At 38.9% G+C, this 20,149-nt stretch overlaps 1 protein-coding gene across 1 annotated transcript in view; it reads left to right on the plus strand.

Moving 5' to 3' along the window:
* clec16a (C-type lectin domain containing 16A) overlaps positions 1-20,149 on the plus strand; it is a 71,564-nt gene that overhangs the window by 10,250 nt on the left and 41,165 nt on the right. The window contains exons 6-8 of the mRNA XM_080724689.1: positions 439-703; positions 1,025-1,076; positions 18,612-18,725. Of these exons, the coding sequence (XP_080580815.1) occupies positions 439-703; positions 1,025-1,076; positions 18,612-18,725 (431 nt within the window). The remainder of the gene's footprint in view (positions 1-438; positions 704-1,024; positions 1,077-18,611; positions 18,726-20,149) is intronic.

A 20,149-nucleotide genomic window follows, 5' to 3' on the forward strand; every position in this document is an offset into this window, starting at 1 on the left:
GAATCTGGTATGCCTGAAGAATTAGTGAAGTATTATACTCATTGTGACCACTAGGTGTCAGGCTGGTGTTACGTTTCATGCCCTATCAGGATAAATGCCCAGGGACTAACAGTACATGTGTAAATTACTTGGAAGTTATTTGGGATGCAATTTTAAATTTGTGCTTTGCTCCAGTAAAAATAAACTGTAGTCAATCAATCAATCAGGTCCATATCACATAAAAATAACATAGAAATACAAAGGCGGACATAGTCCACATAAAATCATAAGTGCTTATACAGGCTTACGTGCCAGTAGTTCCTTAGTTTAGAGACAAACCTGACTGAGCTCCATAAAGGGTAGTGAAATCATTGATTCTATTGAGCAGTGAGCAGTCACGTGATTTGACATGACATTTTATGCACTGACCTGGGTATCCTGCTGATCTAACAGCAGCAGTACAGACATGGTCGATTAAAGTTGATGCATCAATGTTTACTCTAACTCTCTCCCCTGTTTTCTTAATGCCTATTCTCTCTCTCTCTCTCAGACACAGGAACCGAGGGAAGTTAAGTGACCTGGTTGCAGAACACCTGGACCACCTCCACTATCTCAACGATATCCTCACCATCAACTGTGAGTTCCTCAATGACGTTCTGACCGACCACCTCCTCAACCGACTCTTCCTGCCCCTCTACGTCTTCTCACTGGTCAGCCCAGAGTTTGGTACGCTACCGTGCGTGTGCGTGTGCGTGTGCGTGTGCGTGTGTGTGTGTGTGTGCGTGTGTGTGTCACCGTAAACATTATCATGTTATGGAAATTCAGATGATCAAGGAAATATATGTATGCAAAGCAAAACAATCACGTAAACAGACCACTGCCCGTAGTGCACACACTGGATTCCATTTGAATGTAAAAAGAAACATGGTTGTGCTGCAGTGTGTCTGTCTTTGTGTGGGTGGGGTGGATGTATGTGCACAGGTCTGCACACGTGCATGCATACTCATATGTCGAATTTGATGTCTATACATGTTTGTTTTTTTTAGTCTGAAGACCGAAAGATCAACCCACAAGTGTCCCTCTACCTTCTGTCTCAAGTACGACAAACACACACACACACACACACGCACATGCATGCACATGCAAACAACCACACAAACTGGGAAGATACCACTAGCCACCAGCCAAACAGAGGGTGAAAAGAACGCTCTGTCTCGCGCCTCCATCTAAACGGGCAAAAAATTTGAAACCAGCAAAACCGGTGATGTCATGGCTGACGTCGGCTCAGCTGTAGAGCCACGCTCATGCCACGCTGCACTGAAGAACAAAACAAGCGAGGCAGCAGTGATGGGAAGTCGAGCGGATATTGCGTCACTTGTCTCTCTGGCAGTGTGTGACCGCCACCTAGCGACGTGGCATGCACATTTCATCATTTTCTGCTGATGCGTTTCCATATAGACGCACAATAACAAGTGAGAACGCAAAACAAAATGTTGCCATTTCCTTTAGAGACCGTTATCGAGTAAACGTGGCCTGAGAATCAACCTAACTCCACATACAGTAGTGGTGTACATGGATTGGACAGAGATATGTAGTTGCAATAGGTGAAATCCATGTCATTGCTTATGCTGTATGTTCAGGAAATTCTGCTCGACAACTCATGCAGAACTTTACAAGGGTCTGTGTTTCATCCATGTGCCTCCTAATAGAGTCTGTGTATCTTAATGAGCTTCTGTAGTAGTTATCCGCTAGGGCATTAACGAAAAAGTCGACTTCATTACACAAGTCGACTCCCACCAGAAAAAGTCGAAGTTGAAAAGAAAAACCTTTGTATTTTATGTATCATTATTTTTGCTCCATGTTGTGCGTCTGTACAGCATTCAAACAGTAAGATTGCTTATTGTCAAGGACGGAATGATCCAATATTACAGTGCTACATTACATTTGGTATAACATGGTTCTATTGTTAAAATAGCAGATCTACATGGTATGCTCACAACGCCTCGCGATGTGATTGCGAAGCGTTGTAAGATCATAGCCGATCGGCTATTTTCACTATTTCTGCCTCTATATATTTGACAATTTGGATAATGTTTAATTTGTCATTTTAGAGGTATTAAAAAGTCCTTAAATTGGCACTTTAGAAATGTGAAGCTACCCTATATATACTTAAACTTTATGTTGGTTTGTTTACAGTTGAGTGAGAAAACAATGTTGCACATTAAATTAATCATCTGGGGACCACCCAAAATAATTGGGGGGTCGTGTGTGATGTGATGACATCATCAAACAATAAAGTCGACTTCAACTCAACTTTTTACTGAGTCGAGTCGACTTGCAAAAATCACACAAGTCGTTAATGCCCTATTATCCGCTGATAACGATAATTATAGTGTCTTTAATTCCACTATGCTCATCATTTCCCACAAATACCAACAGATTTGGTCTAGGTTTCTCCAAAATAAAATAAATAATGGGGAGGGCGGTGGGGGGAATTCTTTACTTTCCAACATTACTAAATGCCACATGCAATACCTTCTGGACCCCTGAAAACCCCTGATTTTAACTAAGTAAACGTAATTAAGGATATGCTCAAACTCGTTACTATTTTGTCTGGTAAACTGTTTGAATGATTGTGGACTGTACCACCATCCGCTGTGTTGTGTAAACCAGAACAGCTTGCTTCCTACCTTGAGAGGGATGTTCACGTATTTCACTAATCTCTCTGATTTTGTGCTCATTTTCCCCAGCCCTAGTAATAAGAGGTAGCTGCCACTGGGCAAAAAGACCAAGAATCCCTAGATATCGTTGCCCGAATATTACCAGATACAAGTCATGTATGATGATATCCGGATTGGATACTCTCCGAACAGCAAGTGAAATACATTTCATGTTCGGAGCATATCGAACCCCCATTATGGGACCACTTTATTCTTGCTAGAATATGGAGTTAATCTTTATCCCGGATACTGTATACGACCACATGCCATATTCGGAAAATAACTCTAATCCCTGTCTAAAATATCTCATCAGAAATGGACAGCTGTCATTTCTGGAAATGATTCTTAACTCATATCCAATGTCAAGATATTGTACATATATGACCACTATCCATATTTCAAGTCCAGACACCAGAAGTATCTTAAATCCATATATTGTATTGATATGACCTGTAACTATATATGTGCTGATATCCAGATTGGATACTCTCCGAACAGCAAGTGAAATACATTTCATGTTCGGAGCATATCGAACCCCCGATATGGGACCACTTTATTCTTGCTAGAATATGGAGTTAATCTTTTCCCAGATACTGTATACGACCACATGCCATATTCTGAAAATAACTCCAGGCAGTGTCTCAAATATCTCATCAGAAATGGACAGTTGTCATTTCTGGAGATGAGTCATAACTCATATCCAATGTATTGATACAACCTCTAACCATATTTTAAGTTCAAACGCCAGGTGTATTTTAGCTCAGGATACTGTATTGATACGACCTGTGACCATGTTTCAAGTCCAAACACTGGGTGTATTTTAGCTCAGGATACTGTCTTGATACGACCTGTGACCATATTTCAAGTCCAAACACCAGATATATTTTAGCTCAGGATACTGTATTGATATGACCTGTGACCATATTTCAAATCCAAACACTTGGTGTATTTTAGCTCAGGATTCTGTATTGATACAACCTGTAACCATATATGAAGTCCAAACACAGGGTGTATTTTAGCTCAGGATACTTTATTGATACGGCCTGTAACCATATATGAAGTCCAAACACAGGGTGTATTTTAGCTCAGGATTCTGTACTGATACGACCTATAACCATATATGACGTCCAAACACAGGGTGTATTTTAGCTCAGGATACTTTATTGATACGGCCAGTAACCATATATGAAGTCCAAACACAGGGTGTATTTTAGCTCAGGATTCTGTACTGATACGACCTATAACCATATATGAAGTACAAACACAGGGTGTATTTTAGCTCAGGATACTTTATTGATACGGCTTGTAACCATATATGAAGTCCAAACACAGGGTGTATTTTAGCTCAGGATTCTGTACTGATACGACCTATAACCATATATGAAGTCCAAACACGGGGTGTATTTTAGCTCAGGATTCTGTACTGATACGGCCTATAACCATACATGAAGTCCAAACACGGGGTGTATTTTAGCTCAGGATTCTGTACTGATACGGCCTGTGACCATATATGAAGTCCAAACACGGGGTGTATTTATCTCAGGATTCTGTACTGATACGACCTGTAACCATATATTAAGTCCTCTTCAAATATAAAATAGGGGCTAAAACCCTCCTAAGAGCACCTAAATTATGGAAAAACAAGTGTACAAATGGTAAAAGTAAAATGAGCTAAAACCTCCTTAAAAGAAACATTTCTCAATTACTGAAAAACAAGGGTGCATGTGGTAAAACTTTTGAACACTGGTGGTTGAAAGAGTGGAAAAAAGAAAAAGGACGAGGAGAACAAAAAATAAAATAATAAAAATAAAAAACACCAGAACACCCTTGATTGGCTGTGTTCAAAACTGCAATCCCAGGTTTTTCATTTACTCTGGCAGCCAAATCCAGCATGAATCAGATCTGGGCCACATCCAGATTGGAATCCAATTGGTTTTAATGGTCACATGATGTTAATACCGATTGGATTCCAATCTGGATGTGGCACAGATCTGATTAAGGACAGTGTAAAACAAAAGGGTACAGGTGGTAAATACTGTAAAATAAATAGAACACATCCAATTCTTACTTAACACACTCCAGGTAGGTAAGAACACTATTTGAAACAGGTCAGTGTTGGACAGAATAAACATATCAGAACCAAAAGCATGAACAGAACACCACCGTTAATTGGCACTGTGCAAACTATAATCCCATGTTTCCAGAAGATGGCATGAATGGTTCCCGTTCTTCCATAGCTTGTTCTGGTTATTCTGGTTCAAATCTGCTGCTGAGCCAATGAAACAAAGCCATGGGAATCTGAACAGGAAACATTTATGCCCCTTCTAAAAACCCAAGAGTACAGTTGTACACAGAGCCTATAACAAGCCTTACTAAGTCCCAGAGGTGTCCTCCTCACTCTGCTGCAGGTAGATCTGCTTGCCCTCGGCAGGAGGGGGGGCTCTTCTTGTGAACTGTCCACGATAGGTGTGAACATGGGTGGACCTGGGCTGCACAACCTTCTTCCCATTGTCATCCAGGACCTTCTGACAGTCCGCCATTTTTGGACAGCCGTGATGAGCGCCACTTTTGTGATTTGATTTTGAAAACAGTTTTGTCCTTGTCACTGACGAAATTGGCGACTGCACCGCTGAGGTATAGCTGGTCCTCTTTGGACAGTATCTTCTGTCCAACACCGACCTGTTTCTTGAAGAGCTGTGTAACAGATGGGAAGAGGAGGTTAGACTCAACATGTTCTATTCACCCATTCTGGTCAAAAGGAAAACCTTTGATATGGGGCCCCCAGTTTTGCCTTGTCTGCTTATGATAAGCAATTTTAGGCTTGTTGCCTCAACCAGGCCGAAGGCATAGGGAGACAATGTTTTTGCTACTGGTTGTCCGTTTTCACTATAACTCCACTGAATAAACATTGTTCAAACATACTACCTAGAGGCCAAGGAAAAACCCTTGCCCTGGATTGTGTAAAATATTTGCCATTGATTTCTGTCTAGACCAGAGCTCCATTCTAAAGTTAGTTGGTGTTACAAAAAACATTGTGCAGCAGGTTGTACATGTAAAGACAAAACAGACCTACAATGAAAATAATTTAACTTGGCAAAAACAATATATATTTTTTTAATTTGCATACTGTGTGTGTTTGCGCCATCGTGTGACCTTCATGCGTGACAGCATATTGGGTTGTGCATATATTTTACAGTAGTCTCTGAACATCAAAACCACTGAGGACATCCCTAAAGCCCCTTTTCCCACCAAACATATTTTAAAACGCAGCGTTGGAACAAGTGGAAAAGCGCCAAAAAGCTGCCTTTGGGAGCCTTTCAGCAATGAGGAAGTATATACTCTAGTTCTGTGGACCTCTAGTCTGCAACAGAAACAAGCCTAAATAAGCCAGGGACATTTTCCCATTGCACATTTGAACCAATACCATATTACTGTATCTATTTCAACATAAATCGATCAATTCCTAAGCAAAGCTTGAATAATAAAATGTGGGTTTGATTGTTTGGTGTTGCCACATATATTCTGTGAGTGAAACATGGGGAACAGGTCTATGTACTTAAAAGCAAGCCCAAATAAGCAACCACACTTAAGAAAACAAGTCCAAACTAAGCAACCCGCAACTATGAATATTTACAAGCGACTATACAGGAAAACAAGTCCAAAGTCTCTTATTATGAGCAGACCTGGCAACACACATCAGTACAAAAACATGTTCTTTCAGACGACTAAAGTTTGTGCTTAGTCTGTGCAAACTAAAGCGACAGACTGCCAGTCTGAAGGAGCTGGAAAGAGTCTCTTGTAGTCTGTTTGGTGGAAAGTTACCTTAATGATGTGACTTGGTCTACATCATTGAGCACCATGTCGGCCAGATAAAGAGGGGAATGCTGCCTTTCCATCCTCATTTGTTAAAATCAACTTAATATATATCAAACAGCTAACCATATTTTGAGCACACTCTGAGCAACAGCTGTGGGCCAGCATAGATAGGAGGAGACGTGACCAGGTTAACTGCACACATAGATGGTTAACAAACCTTATAGATCTGCCATTTTCAAATAGCCGGTGTACTTTAGAGTGGTCAAACTTAGCCTAGTTCTTTTGTGCTTGTTTTACTTATACCAAGTCCCTTGTTTCTCTTGTCAAACCTGGCAATAAAGCGATTACCTGCATTAAACTTGCTGCCCACTAAGGAGGAAGTTGAATGAAACAGATAAGGGCAATAATCAATGCTGGCGACTAGAGAAGGACCAGGAACAAGTTAATGTCAACCCTTTCCAAACTCCAAACCAACTAGGATCTTAAAGAATAGGGATTATTCTGGTCCAGATGAAACACTTATTCAAGGTCACAAAATGAATCTGACCCTGTTCTTGGCAACACAATGTAACAATGAAATAGGCATTAAAGCCCTGGAAAACCAGAGATTACTTTCATCCAATATGAACTGTATGACAATACTCTACATGTTACAGATGGGAAGAAAAAGTAGTTATTAGTTACTACTTCAATTGGTTTACAGATGCATTAACTTCAGCTCAACAGCTTGTCACAGGCATCATCCAACTCACTGCTACAAGCAGCCCTTACTGCCAGCTTCCATCAAAAATGACTGTATGGGGGCTATATTATGTCTAGAAAAAAAATAACAATCATACTTGAACTGGGGATGCCCACCCTGACAAGGACTTGGACTTGCAGGAGTTGATTTATTACATTTAGTTGACTGTTCCACTGATAACTATTGTTAAAATCTACAAGCTCACAATGAAAGCAGTTAAAAAAATATGCTGTATGTTGATATGTTTACAGTTGGGTGAGAAAACAATGTTGCATTAGTTACTCATCAGTGGACCCCCATTTGGGAATCATCAACACTTGAGTAAACAGTTTGATATTTACTGACTCGAAGGCAGTTTCATGATACCATCATGAAAGCCTGTGGTAGGAAGCCTCTCAGAACCCCACCTTTTGGGTAAAATCCACCTTTGGCCAGGAAATAGAATATGCCCACCAGACAGAATCTTTGATTCACTCAAGTGTGCCACCTATTAATGCTATTGCCCAGACCTGTAGAATAAACTTAAGATCATAAACCTGCCTTTGTTTTTGTGAGTAGTGAAACCATTTCTCAGCAATGACCACCTCACTGTTATATCCCTTACATAAGGTAATTGAAGTTACATGATCAAACAAATGCAACCATAATACAACAGGGCAATACCTCACCCGATCTCTCTTGCTGGTAATCATCTTCCTCCTCTTCACGTCCTCTATGGGCCCATCCAGCTCCATCTTCTTGCTGGCCTTTAGGTTTTCATAGCTCTATTGCAAACTTCTAGTGAATTAAACAACACATACAACTAAATTAACTCTAAATATGAAATAAATGCATCTAAAAAGGATGATAACTCGAAGAAATAAGGAGACCAAATGTACAAATCTGCAATCTATTCTAGAGCTGCACCACTAACCATTGACAGCCCGTACATCCAAACAAACAGTCCTAACTGACAGTATAACTCACCTTTTGTTTTCTGATTTCTGTTTAGATGTATGGGCTGCCAAAGGTTTTTGTTGCAGCTCTAGATTCAACATATTTAAAAAGAATCAAGTTGCAGTGATGGGAGACCCCTGTTATTTAATTTAGCAAACATTATAGAAATCACTAATGTTTGAATAGAAAACAAACCTTTTCAAACAAATCACTTGCACCAATATTACATTTTTCTTCTACTGTGTAAAATCATATTTACAATTTAGGTATTTAGCTGAAGCTTTTAATTCAGAGCAACTTACAGTGAGCAAAGTTAACACATACATAGCATGCAGAGAGACAGTGTAGTAACTCAGTAAACTAGGATCACAGGTATGCCAGGACAGCCTATAGTTAAAATTACAACCAATGTAAGGGCATATGTCCCCAAATTAATGCAATATCATACTTACTTCTGATGAGGCAGGTGGACCATTGGGAGTCGCCGTCTTTTATGGCCTGCACCTCAGCCTGCGTCACAGACTCATTGTGTGCGGTACGGAATCTATGGGGGGAAAAAAACACTTTTAAGATAGCACTCATTCAGCATAGCATTATACAAATTGACATCTCACCAAGCAAGGCATTTTCAGAAGGAAAAATAATAAAAATGTAAAAATGCCATCTAAGATCCTCTCCAAGGCCTCTGTAGATTTGCTTGACTGAGGACTGCAGGGACATTAAAACAGTGGTGTCAAATCATGTGCCATGGAGAAGGCAGAGTGCCAGAACACAGCTGTGGAGACCACCACATGCAGCTCAGCTGGTCCAGTGAAATTACTGATAGCAGAAAGGATAGAGTTGAATGCGTACTGGGGATGCAGTGATACTTAATTTATTGTGTCCTTTATTAAACATATGTGTCAGGGACGCAGGATGCAGGGCTAGCAGCATCATTGGGAGTTATCACTTTGCACAGAATGCAGCAGACATTTGACTATGTACCTGTTTCAACACTAGAGGGCACTGTTTACCAATATATGGAGTCAACATCGATGCAATTTTAGTACACAATTGTACACAATTGTATACACTACACACAATTGTATACACTATATGTAATGGGGGGTTCCTGCTTGATATTTCTCAGATAAGGGGTCCTTGGCCTGAACAATGTTAAAGTACTTACAGAAAACTCTGATGGGATTTTGGATGAGGAAGTCCTTGTGTCCACCCCATCAATATTCTCCATGATGGCATCCCATTTTGAATGTAGGTTTTCTGCCAGGTCACCAACCCTGCCTGTTATTGAGCAATTATAGTTCTCTAAAAATGTGGGAGAAAATAATATATAGTTGTGAATTTAGAATTACTGTCTTACTTGTTGGTGAACTCACTTAAGTAGCCTAATACTAGTAAATTTTCTGTTGAAATGATTTTGACTGGGCAGAAGCATAATTGCCTTGATGCAGATTCAAACTAGTGTCAGCTGGTGGCTGGACAAACACACCTGCCCTCTGCAGTGGTCTAATTTGAATGTATCTTTCTCAAAAGCCCTTGAATATGATGGAATATTATTAAGGATTACTGAGATTATGGTAAGATCACATTTCATGACACACACACACACACACACACACACACACACACACACACACACACACACACACACACACACACACACACACACACACACGCAGTATGAACTCCTGTAAATCAGCTCCCACTCCCACTTTGAGAACCATGGCAAATCTGTGTTTGTCAACCTTTTTGATATCAATTATTTATGCATTTGAGCCATGGACCACCATTTAGTGACATTTAGCCTCTCAGTCTCATACCCAATACTTAAGGAATACAGATCATGTGTAACAATAATTTAGCTTGTCCATTTGGTTTGATTTTACAATAATTAAAAGATCTATAGGGGTCCATTTGGTTATCAACTCCCCATCATTTAGCTGGGGACCACCTGGAAGGCTGGAACCACCTCACGGACCACTTGTGCAGTGGTTCTCAACCTAACATGTTACTAAACAAATACTCTATAGCAATGATTACTGTCACAATAACGCTATTTAACTGCTGAATAAATAATTGACCTTGGAAACATTATATAATGGAAACATTTTAACAGGAATGAGGGTTCCTGTCACATATTAAAAGGGGTCTGCAGCCATAGTCTACATTTTGGATTTTGGGGTCCTTGACATGAAAAGGGCTGAAAACACTGAAGCATGAATTCTAAATAGTGAAGTTGTAAAATAAATAAAATAATAATAATGGAAGCAAAAGCAATCAATTGAAATAGCTTTACATACCATCTCCCTGCTCCAAAACTCCTTCTCTGTGTGCCAAAAGTCTCCATAATGTAGATTTTATCCCACAAATAGATTGGCAGCAACCTATCTTCCTGTTCAACAATCAACAGTGATTTTATTTAGTTTAGCTTTATCCTAAATCACTTTTACACAAGCAGCTCTCATGCTTGCTGTTGGTGACAAATTAATGTAACTGCTGCTGGCTGTTTGGATTTCAAAGTGGGGGTGTGCTCTCAGCAGAGCCAATGGTAGCTGGCCACGTCACAGTCACATGACACACAGCTAATCAGGCATTTGCAATTGCATTGTGGGCAGTGTAGTTGACTTTCAAACTGTTTTCCATAAACACACATATACTCTGTTCCTCCCTTCATATTTCATATGTTTCCTCCAAACTATAATATCCCAAAAGATAGGCATTAAAATGTGTTTTAATCAGATTTAATTACAGATGATAATTTGCTTGTATAACCTTGTATGTTGTGTCTGTTGTATGATGATGTTTTTATTGTATTATACTCATTTCAAGCAGGATAGTTTTATATTAAGCTTCTGAAGCATTGAGGAATACAGTATGGTAGTGGAAGAAGAAACATTTCCATTAGAGAAGATTTTGAGTCTAGCAGTGATTCTCAACTATTTTAATTGCAAGAACCCCAGTTTGACATGCATTGGTCTAAGTACGGACCCCCATTTTATGGCATTCTATCTGAGACCCCAATTTATTGTAAAATCAATGTTAATGGGTCCATTTTGGTTCCATTTGTACACTCTATGAGTTACCCATAAGGGTCCATTTCATTCCTTTAGCCGGGGACTCCCTGGAACTCCCTCAAGGACCCCACTTCGAGAAATAATGCAGTTAATATCAGGTTGCCATTCCATATATCTTTACTGTTTTTTTTTAACCCATTAAGACCTAAGGTCGATACCTTCTAAAGCCTGACCTAAGTTTTCAGAAAAACAACACAAAAATGTTTTCCCCACCTGAGGGATAAAACAGGGGTTCCCGTCCACAATGGGTTGTGTACATGTATGTTGGGCTGAGTTGTACACTTTGTAACAAGTTCTATGTCAAATCTATAATGTTTTACATTGATAAACCTCATAGTTAATAGTATGCAGTATTAAACTGTGGATATACCCCAGGCAGGGTTCATCGTCATGCTGGCTTGGGGTGGACATTTTTGTCTGAACGATATTTTTGCCATGGAGTGAACAATAATGTTACCAGAAGCACACAAAGTGCCAGTCTCAAATGTATACTAGCACAGTGGTTCTCAAAGCGGGTTGAGAGGGACCTCAAAGTTCCTTGAATGTGGTCCAAATCGAACATTACAGGTATGTAACTCTGAGAGTGTATGGAACCAAATGGACCCATAAACACTCTCAGAGTTATGGGTCCTTAACAATAATAATAATAATACAAATAAATTGAGAACCACTGTACTAGTGGACTATAGTGTCATACATATCCTGAAGAAACCCTGGAGACTTGGACAGAAATTTAGTCTCATGATCAAAATTTCAACATTGTTAAGTAAAATCTAAAATCTACCATGGACAAAGACAAGTCTCGCCACGTGTCAATGTACAGACATTGATGATCCCTGTGCCAGGAGATATGATGGGATATGTTGTTTTTGTGTGAGTTTTATTTTGTATTTATTTTTTTATCTTTAAATGGGTATACCCCATTTGATGGTGTCCCATAGATGTTCAACAATGACCTATGACAGCTGAGGTCAAGACCTTTCCATTAACAGTTAGCCATTTCTAGCCTATGTACTGTAAGCCCTTCTGTGGCTGAATGATATGCCTTTAATCATGGACTCTAGGGTTCAAGATTCAGAGGTCATTATCAAAGCAGTGCTGCTGTGTACTGTTAGATAAGCATCATTGTGTGCCTGTCTGTCTGTCTGTCTGTCTGTCTGTCTGTCTGTCTGTCTGTCTGTCTGTCTGTCTGTCTGTCTGTTTGTCTTTCTCTCTTTATCGCCCGAGTTCAGGCCACAATGCATTTTGTTATACCCTCACTGAAGAAATATAGGCCTACTTGTCCTCTAAGTTCCTGTCATTTCAGATTAGATAGACTAGCTCTTATTTAGGATTCAAAACATTGAAATTTAAATGGTCTTGGACTTTAAGGACAACCCACATTCGTTTATAATCGGCATTGTTGCGGCCTATCTTTATTTTTTTTGTTGAGCCAATGTAATGGTATGCTGGACCAATGAAGTGGCTAGTGTCCTCAGGGGTTGCTTATCAAGGAACTTTGACATTCTTGCTAGATACCTTGTTCACTATGTCAATGCCAATAAACTCCCCAGTTATACTCGTCTTGTTCACTTCCAAGATTAACGTAATGCTCATGCTTACCTGTAACTACCATTACATTCAAGAGAGACGCTGATAGTCCAATGAATGCTATGATCCTAATTAATTTAATTTCATAAACATTCAGATGTCCCTAACTGTAATGACACCTTACTGTCCCTTAAACTGCATACTTTATGTGGTCTTTACCCAGACATGTTCTGTTTTTATCCCCAGCAAAGCATAATCCTTTGCAATGCATACAGAAATAAGGACATTTACAAGCTGACTCAATTTGTTTATTAAAGGTATAAAAACAGACTGATTATGCTTAGCTTCTCTGGTAAGGTCTTTGGAATCTATAGGCCCAATCCCATTTTGACCTGTGAGACAGTCTGTATCCACTTAAAGCTCTTGAGCTCGACCCATTTCTTTTGTAACTTGCATCAGTTAGATATTTTACATAATATGAACCCAAGATAGACTGTAATTGTGACACACAAAGATATGCCATAGATGTAATCGGTATTATACAATACTGATACATATGAGCACTCTTTGGGTTATGCACTCACTGTGTGCACAGTATATGATTAGTTAAACTTCAGGAGTGGAGGCTGATCATTTGATCATGGCTGTGTGTCATTTACCTGATGTTGAGTAAGTCGTTACCACAACCATGAATAGTGCATGATTTTGCTCTATAAATTCACAGTTCAGAATGAAAGAGAGGAGCAGAGAAGTCAGTTTGGGAAATATATAATAGTTTATCAATTGCTTGTACTAGACAAAGTTTAAAATCTATTTAGCATGAACACCTGCAGATCATGTCTGTCTGTCTGTCTGTCTGTCTGTCCGTCTGTGCGTGTGTCAGTTATGCCTTATATCAATCTCCATATATTGCCAAGATCCCTGTTGTCATAAATATTGTGTCAGTCTCACGATAACCAGTGTGGTCGATCCCTGAGTGATCAATATTAAGCCCATATCTGGGAATGCCAATATGGACATGAACTTGTGACCGGGGAAATCACGCTCTTTCGAACGACCATCATTTCGACCGAAGGGTTAGCGACTCACTCCACGGAGGTTAGCGTTAGGGTGAGGGTTAGAGTCGGGTGTCGAAAAGATGACATGTAGTAACAGCGACACGCTCCCCCTGTGACCTAACATACCACCAGATAAACCCAAGCCAGCCATCTACTATGATGGCCTGGTGTGTTTCATTTTTATTAAACTAGCAGTCATCTGTGTCTCACCTGTCTTGATTAGGGGTGATTAGGGAGCATCACATAATTAAGGATTGCCTACAGGAAAGGTCAACCCACTACACTTACATTGTTTTGGGCTGCTAGGTTATACCGGTATGTGCAAACAACAATGTGCAAATAACAAGGTTTAACATTGCTCCTGTGAATAAACATTGTTCTATGGACATGCTATCCAAAGCTATGCTCATAAATGCGGTCTTGTGTGGACACAGCTCCACAAGTCCTTTATAAGACCTTTTAGTAGCTGTCGCTACTGCTTTCTTGTCTGTTTCTTGTCTGTGTGACAGGGTCGAGTGTGTGTACTGCATCCTGTAGCTATAATTCCATCCACTGCATGGGACTGTATCTGTGACAACAGAGCTGATCCCATAACCTGGGGGACATAACCTTGATAACAGAACCTGTGGCCGCATTTGCTAATAACTTCCAAACTTCACAAAACGCTAATACAGTGAAAAATGACATATGTCACTGTCTTCCAAGGTTCCAAGGTAATAGAAAACTAAGAATAAGAAATGGTCCGTATTCCATAGAAACGTTGAGGAATTCACCCAGTAAAAATGACCAGATTCAGTCACTTTTCATGAAATATCAGTTTGGACTGTCACCCAAAACTCTCACCCTAAACAGGCCCAATATATGGCAAAAGGTGATCATATGCTACATACAGTATAGGCCCTATTGTCATCTTCTCAAAATAGGTTATCAACATTCCAGACAGTATACTGCATTAAGCCATATTCATACTTCATCCATATTTGATTAGATATGGGTTATGCCAAGAAAATCGAACCATCGAAAATGGGACACCTTCAGATATGCCATAGATTTGATCTGTATTCTAGAAAAGGATAGTGCTCGTCAGAATGTCCAGATAGGACATACGGTCATATTTGAAATACACATGACAAAAATAAGATATAAAGTGATATTTAGAACACACACAACAAAGATAAGATGTAACTGGTTTCCGTATATAATATCCTCATGATGTATATTGGGTTCATATTTGACCAAATATGAAACACCAATGACACTGGTCTGTTTTGCCCAGTATAAATCACCCAATTCTGTGAATTTCCATGACCTATTAATATCATTTAAATGCCTCACCCAAAACAGGCCCAATGGCAAAATCTGTAGTAGCAATACTCCAATACCTCATATTCATACTTCTTATATGAGAAGGAGATGAATACTTCCATATTCCATATTTGATTAGATATGGGATGGGCCAAGTGAATATTGAATATCGGAATTGGTAGTAATTCTAGTGTCAATTCCAGAGTAAATATATGACTTTAAGTGATATATGAATGTAATATAGGCTGTATTTGTGACACATTCATATACATACCATAGATTTGATGCGTATTCTAGAAAAGTTGTTGAGCTCAGATATGTCCAGATAGGACATAAGGTGATATTTGGAACATACACATGACAGAAGAAAGATGTAACTGTATCCTTCTATAAAATATGTCCTCATGATGTATATTAGGTTCATATTTGACCAGATATGACATATCAATGAAATGTAGGATATATATCAGAAATGTTCTGTTTCGTGACCTATCAATATCAGTTAAAAATCTCACCCAAAACAGGCCCAATGGCAAAATATGTAGTTAGTATATTTCATATGAGAATATTTGATGATATATGCTACAGATATTATCATTATTCTACCCAAAATAGGTGTCAGTATATTCCTATATACTGCAATAGGTCATATTTATATGTTGTAAATGACAAGGAGATGAATACTTCATCCATATTTGATAAGATATGGTTGATGTCAACAAAACCTTAAATATGCATTAGAAATGGTCTGTATTCGGAAGTGGTTATGCTGTAAATATATGACTTTAAGTGATATATGAAGTCAGTCTGATACATCAAGATTTACCAGAGACTTAAAGGTATTCTAGACAAAATAATGTGATCAGATATTTTCAGATATGACCAAAGGTCATTTACGGAACACATACATGAAAAAATTAAACAGCTGCTTGTATTCATGAACATTCATGATGTATATTGGGTTCACATTTGGCAATATATGGTGCATATCAACAAAACTCAGGATATTTATCAGAAATGTTGGTATTCCAGAGAGAATCCAAAATCAGATATTTGGGGATTCTGGATATTTTAGCCCAAAGGTAATTTACGGACCACGTACATGACACATTTTAAATTTTGCTTGTATCCTAGTATGATATATTGTTTTCATGATGTATATTGGGTTCATGTTTGACCAGATATGTTGCATATCAACACAACTCAGGATATGCATCAGAAATGTCCGTATCTATAGGGAATCCAAAATCTGATATTTGGGGATTCTAGATCTTTTCGTCCATTGAATATGCCTCAGAAATGGTCAATATTCTCTAGCAGATCCACTGCAAAGATATGACTTGAGGTCATATATAAACTCACTATCTGACATATGAAGTATTCTAACAAAATATTGTGATCAGATATTTCCAGATATGACCTAAAGCCATTTACAGAACATATACATGACAAAAATAAAATGTTGCTTGTATCCTAGTACAACATATCGTCTTTATGATGTATATTGGGTTCATATTTGACCAGATCTAGCATTTCCATGGAACTCAGAATATGCATAAAAATGTACTGTTTCATGACCTATCAATATCAGTTAAATATCTTGTCCAAAACAGGCATAATGGTAAAATCTGTAGTACGTATATTTGATGTGTAAATCGTTGATGATATATGCTACAGATATTCTCATTATTTTAATCAAAATAGGGTGTCAGTATATTCATATATACTGCATTACGTATATTCATACTTTGTATATGGCAAGGAAATGTATACTCTGTCCATATTTGATAAGATATGGTTGATGTCAACAAAACCTTAAACATGCCCCAGAAATGGTCATTATTCTCTAGCAGATCCACTGTAAAGATATGACTTTAGGTCATATATGAACTCAGTATTTGATACATCAAGTATTCTAGAAAAAATATTATGATCAGATATTTCCAGATATGACCTGAGGTAATTTATGGAACATATACTTGACAAAATTAAAATTACGCCTGTATCCTAGTACAACATTTGTCTCCATGATATATATTGGGTTCATATTTGACCAGATCTAGCATTTCCATGAAAGTCAGGATATGCATTAGAAATGTTCTGTTTCATGACCTATCAATATCAGTTAAATATCTCACCCAAAACATGCCAAATGGCTAAATCTGTAGTAAGTATATTTGATATGAAAATCGTTGATGATATATTGCCATTATTCTTATCAAAATATGCTGTCAGTATATTCATATACACTGCATTGCGTATATTCATACTTTGTATATGGCAAGGAGATGTATACTTCATCCATATTTGATGAGATATGGTTGATGTCAACAAATACTTAAATATGCCTCAGAAATGGTCAGTATTCTCTAGCAGATCCACTGTAAAGATATGACTTTAGGTCATATATGAACTCACTATTTGACACATCAAGTATTCTAGAAAAAATATTATGATCAGATATTTCTAGATATGACCTGAGGTAATTTACAGGACATATACTTGACAAAATTAAAATTACGCCTGTATCTTAGTACAACATTTGTCTCCATGATATATATTTGGTTCATATTTGACCAGATATGGCATTTTTATGGAACTCATATATGCATCAGAAACGTTCTTCATGACCAATCAATATCAGTTAAATATCTCACCCAAAACATGCCAAATGGCAAAATCTGTGGTAAGCATATTTGATATGAAAATCGTTGATGATATATGTGCTACAGATATTGTCATTATTCTTGTCAAAATATGACAAGGAGATGTATACTTTGTCCATATTTGATAAGATATGGTTGATGTCAACAAAACCTTAAATATGCCTCATAAATGGTCAGTATTCTCTAGCAGATCCACTGTAAAGATATGCCTTTAGGTCATATATGAATCAATATTTGACACATCAAGTATTCTAGAAAGAATATTGTGATCAGATATTTACAGATATGACCTAAGGTCATTTACGGAACATATATATGACAAAAATAAAATATTTGCTTGTATCCTAGTACACCATATTGTCTTCATGATGTATATTTGGTTCATATTTGACCAGATATGGTGCATATCAAAAAAAGTCAGGATATGTGACGGAAATGTCCGTATTCCAGAAAGAATCAAAATTCGATATTTTGGGATTCTTGCTCTTTTCGCCCAGTGCTCTCTTAAAGCACCTGCACTAACCTCACCAAATATCTCCTTCTGGTAAATAATTGGCCTCCATTGCAAGGCAGATATTGAGTCACTTTGGTTATGTGGCTAACCCTTCATATCCATAGTACCAGATTTTACCAGTGAAAGGAAATGGACCTGCAACCTACCTGCAGCACTTTGCACGCACGCACGCACGCACGCACGCACGCACGCACGCACACACACACACACAGAAAGACACAATTAACTGAAATATATATCTTTCTGTATTATATTGTTTGTGTGTTTTCAGGTCTTTCTGATCCTTCACCACCACCCGCTGGTCAACTCTTTAGCTGATGTCATCCTCAATGGAGACCTGTCTGTCTTCACACCACCGACGGACTCACAGACACACAAGAACACGGTGAGATACACACAAACACACTCACACACACAGGGTTCAAGAACATGGTGAGACACACAAGAGCTGGGGCTCGGGGGGTACTGTAGTGTGGCTGTCTAGGAATCCAAAGGGTCGCGGTTCGGTGGGCGATATGGAAAAATACAATTTCACAATATTTTCCCAAGCTGTATCACGATACATAATTTTATCACGATTCTTTTTTTCTTTTTTCTTTTTTTTTCTTTTTTTAAGATTTGTTTTTCGACTTTTATGCCTTTATTGATAGGACAGTAGACTGACAGGAAATGGGGGGAGAGATGGGGAGCGACACGCGGCAAAGGTCGTCTGGATCGGGAATCGAACCAGCGACGCCACCAGGCATCCAGTGGTATGCGCCTGGACCAGTAGGCCAGTGGGCCCCCATCACGATTCTTTTTCACGTTGGTTTTTATGGTTATTTTTCAAGTTACTTGACAAAAACTAGACTCTCTGGGTTCCTTTTGGGAGGTCTAAATTGAACTTTACAAGTATGTAACTCTGACAGTATACACATGAAACCAAATGGACCCGTTAGGCCGTTACGGCTCCATTTGGTTTCATTTGTATACTGTCAGAGTTAAGTGGAGACCTTGACATTTTTAAGTTTGAGAACTACTGATTTAGACCAAAATGCAGGTTTAAATTGAATTCTGCAATGAATCTCTGTATTAACGATTAAACAGGATTGTTTACAAGGCTCCCTCAAACGATACCTCTGAAAAGGCATATCGTGGAGACATTGTATCGTCTCAGCGATAATTATCACCATATCGCCCGCCCCTAGGTTCGATCCCCGGCTCCTCCTGCTTTGTGGCGAAGTGTCTTTGAGTGTTTTTCTTCTTGTGCGACCAGACCACATCAGTGTAGCAATATGTAAATGACACGTGCTCTTCTCTCTACTTTATATTCATCACTCTCCCTCCCTCCATTCTGTCAGTCTGCTGTCTGCTCTTTGATCTGCGGTGTTGTTCTTCTGTTTCTCTTCATTGACTTCTGTGGTCTGTATTACCCATGGTTCTACCCCCCTGACTCCCCCCCCCCCCCCCCCCCCCCCCCACACCCATCTCTCTCTCTGTCTCGCTCTCTCCCCCTCTGATCATCTGTTTTTTTTTTTTTCTTCTTTTTTTTCTACCCAGGTGGGTGTAACGTACTGAAATAGTTAATCGTTTCTGAGAACCCTTGTGGTTTTTCTCCATTCTGTGCGTGTGTTTGTGGCTGACATGTGACTGTTGTGACAGAATCGGCCTGGCTCTTCAGTGAATGTGGTTTGTAGTGTGATATATATGTATTTATTTTCTCTCTCTGCGTGCGTAGAGCAGCGGTCTGTTTGTACCGCTGCCATTATCGCTGCAGTCCTCCTGTACGCTGATCATGCCAACTGGCAGACAGGCTCACACGCTTAAAAC

The sequence above is a fragment of the Nannobrachium achirus genome (genome assembly GCF_963921795.1).
Source record: "Nannobrachium achirus genome assembly, chromosome: 4".
Lineage (NCBI taxonomy): Eukaryota > Metazoa > Chordata > Actinopteri > Myctophiformes > Myctophidae > Nannobrachium > Nannobrachium achirus.